Genomic DNA, 3,376 nt, shown 5'->3' with positions numbered 1-3,376 from the left:
CATAGCGAAAAGGTCCATTCCCTATGAGTTGCCTCAGAGAATACCACCAACATGAGAAAGACAGAGATGGAGTTTCCAGAAGACCTCTATATTGGACCAACTTTGTTTCTATCAAAGTTAATAGTAAAACTTCCTCTGAAAAAACAGAACTACGCCTGTGTTGAACACTTTTGCCCATTCAGACATAAAGGCAGAAACTGAACTATAATGACTTAACGACCTTGCCCAGGCATGAAATATTGCATGACCTCACTGAGTACGGGAGATTGTATTCTGCAAGTAATATGAAACCTAATGGTCAAGTTTCCAGGTGCTCTCAACTTTATCTTTCACAATGAGAGGTATGAGTGACAAGCACTTTTAAAGATCAGTGTGGTTGCTTTGTTCAATGAAAAACTACGGCTGTGCAAAAATGAGTTTAGAAATAATATGTGTATGGAGCACATTTTCATCTGTTTCCATCCCAAGACAGGAAACAGGATTAAAACTACTTGCTCTTCTTCATCTAAACATTTTTTTTCCTAATTACGTCACTTTACCCTGATTTACATGAGTTTTAGCTTCAAGAATCATTGGTCATTGCTGAATGCAAATAGGCACAAAGGAAAATTGTATTAAGTTTGCACAATTGATCTTTCATCATTTTAAATGGTACCTTTTAAAATTTCCTGTAAAATCAGCCTCAAATACTGCCATCGTTGACTGTCATCAAGTACAGCAGGGTCACTTTGGGAAAACCCATTCTCACTGATGTAAATTATAGAGTTATTATACGTATCTTGGAATGAGAGAGCAGAAGTTTTACTCAGAACAGATGTAAGAAAGCCCATAAAATCAGATGCATTACCCTCTATCTTTTCTAAGCTACAAACTAAAACTAGTTTTCATCGAATTGCACTGACCCTATTAACTTAATTTTCCATGAGCTGACCTTTTATGACTAACAATGGAAAAGCAAAACTGTGCAAATATCCATGAAGACAGTGAAATGACTTATTTTAATGAGAAGACTAAAATATCTTTCCTGCATTAGCATCTGCTTATTGTCACTGCTGCTTAACCCCTTGGTACTGGCAGTCACCACACATCCCATTGCCAGTAGTAGATGCTTGCCAGGAAAGCCTTACTGCTGGCATCAGAAAGATCATTTCTGGAGTTCAAAAGATGATATAACACTAGTGTGTCATTTCAAACTGTAAAATAACTATCAAGTCCGAAGGCAATAAGAAAGTACTGAGGCTTCTACTCTTTATAGCTAGCATGCAAAAATTAAATTAAGAATCCCAAGGTGACTTGTTTATTTATACTCTTGTACAATGTCTTATGCCATTCAGATGTGCTCTTCACCAAGGAAAGGGAAAAGGGAAAGGGAAAGGGAAAGGGAAAGGGAAAGGGAAAGGGAAAAGAAAAGAAAGAAAGAGGGAAAAGAAAAGAAAAAGTGAGAAAAGACAAAGGGAAACAGATCACCCATATTATTCACTGGATTCCCAGATCCTCTCATGGGCCTGCTAGTAAAATGGTTCTGTGAGCCTTATGTCATAATTTGATATAATTTGGAAGTCAGTGGAAATCCCATAGTACTGTTGCTAGCCATGAACTCCAAGTTGCAACAGGCCACGAAAGATCCGTATTTGTTCAGCTTCATGGTCCAATGAAATACTTAGCTTATTGTCTGTATCTCATGGTCTTTAATTTTGCAAGAAGTGTAATAATTCAGAGCAAAGAAGTTAGCAGTACTCATGATCATCATTTTTTTCTTCTTTAATGAATTCTGGAAGCCTTGATGATAAGTAACTTTGATTTTAACTTATTCCAGAAATACAGAACTTCACGACAGCTGGATACTCACAGTCAGTAAATATTGTTTTCATAAACCAGTGTAAGTTTACTGGCTTCTTGATTTGCTACAAAATTTGGATATGGAGGTTCTACCCAATCTGTGTTCACAGCTATAGACACAAGTCCACATTTCTTTTCTCTGAATATCTTCTTATCTAAATCTGTGCCAGGATTTAGTATGAGCTTTTATCATATTACAAGTTGCTTTGCAAGGTCTGATACAAGCTTCTATTAAAGCTAGGGCTATACCTTTTTCATAACTATCTATGCCAACAAGATAAGGCTTATTAATAGTCATCCACAGTTTCACTCACTCTCCAAACTTTCTGAAGCAATGCTTTGAATAAATTTCAAAGGTCTCAATGATTTTTTCAAATCTCCAGTCACTTTCATCTTCTAAGGGCTGAGGTAATTCAAAGTAATACAGTGTCACCATGAGCGCTGTAAGAGTGATATTCAGCCAGGTAAATGAGCTGGTCTTTTATGATTTGAACTCAGCTGGGTAAACTGTTTCCTCTAGGCTGTTCCACTGTCCATCATTCTCCATGCCATCATCAAGACAAAGAGGATACTGCCAATGTACTCAATATTTTTTAACTACAGGGAATCCAGAATCGTGTGGAATCAGTGGTTTCCATACTAGACAGAATGTCTTGCCAGATCTATATGGCATTTATGGCTTTTCACTGGGCTCTAGTAGCTTCTGAATAGAATTTAGGGCATTGGTCTCTTTAGCTACCAACGCGAATGACTTAACATTAGTTCATCCAAGAAACCAACTCTCTTCCTTTTACACTGCTACAGCTAGAGACAGCTCAATCCCTCTAGCTGCAAGAAGGAATTACCAACCTTTCCCCCCTCCCACTCCCAACATGACAGAGAGCAACTATAATTTTCTGGATGGCTTGTTTAAGCTGACCAACACTGGGAGAACTTTGGGGATGTATTTCTAGAGCCTTAAAAGGAATTTAACATCTGTTTGGATTTAGCAATGGCTGACACGAAAAGGTTTCCTAAAGAACTATTTTTATGTTGCTGAGGTCACTGTAAGTTTAAATACCAGGATACTTCAAGCTGTCATATGAGCATTTTTAATTTTGCTTAAACCCAAATACAACTACACTAGTTTTAAACCTTCTGAAAGCACTAGATACTGCAAAATATATCATAAGCTCAGGTTCAAAGAGTATCAGTTAGCTTGCTCTTTTACTAGATCTAGTTTAGTAAGGTAATTGGAAGAGGCCCATAAGGGCCTTGAATTATTTATTAAGCTAAGAAATTCCAGCTACAATAGGTCTCTATCATGCTGGTGGAATGTAGAAATCAGGCATAATTTCACACAACATGTTTAAGAATATTTAGAATCTAAAATTCAATGGAAGTTTCCAAACCCTTGCTGGATTGAAACCCAAAACTAAGAAAGAAGTAAAGAAGATAAGAATATGGAAGACAGGAGGAGCAGGAAGAAAGGAAAACTACGCTGCATAGACTCACAAAATGTATGATTAGGAAATTATGTTGGTTTGGACTATATTTT

The 3,376-nt window shown here is 37.0% G+C and overlaps 1 protein-coding gene across 1 annotated transcript; it reads right to left on the bottom strand.

Annotated features, from left to right (window-relative positions):
- Positions 1-1,190: 1,190 nt before the first annotated feature.
- Positions 1,191-2,648, bottom strand: LOC134139821 (cytosolic beta-glucosidase-like). The gene is given in 4 exon segments (XM_062574584.1): positions 1,191-1,753; positions 1,755-1,884; positions 1,886-1,995; positions 1,997-2,648. Coding segments are annotated over 4 exon segments (612 nt in total). The 5' UTR covers positions 2,276-2,648; the 3' UTR covers positions 1,191-1,660.
- Positions 2,649-3,376: the final 728 nt, after the last annotated feature.

Source organism: Rhea pennata, chromosome 4 (assembly GCF_028389875.1).
Source record: "Rhea pennata isolate bPtePen1 chromosome 4, bPtePen1.pri, whole genome shotgun sequence".
Lineage (NCBI taxonomy): Eukaryota > Metazoa > Chordata > Aves > Rheiformes > Rheidae > Rhea > Rhea pennata.
Note: the sequence above shows the minus strand (reverse complement) of the source record. Positions and strands in the feature narration are given on the sequence as shown.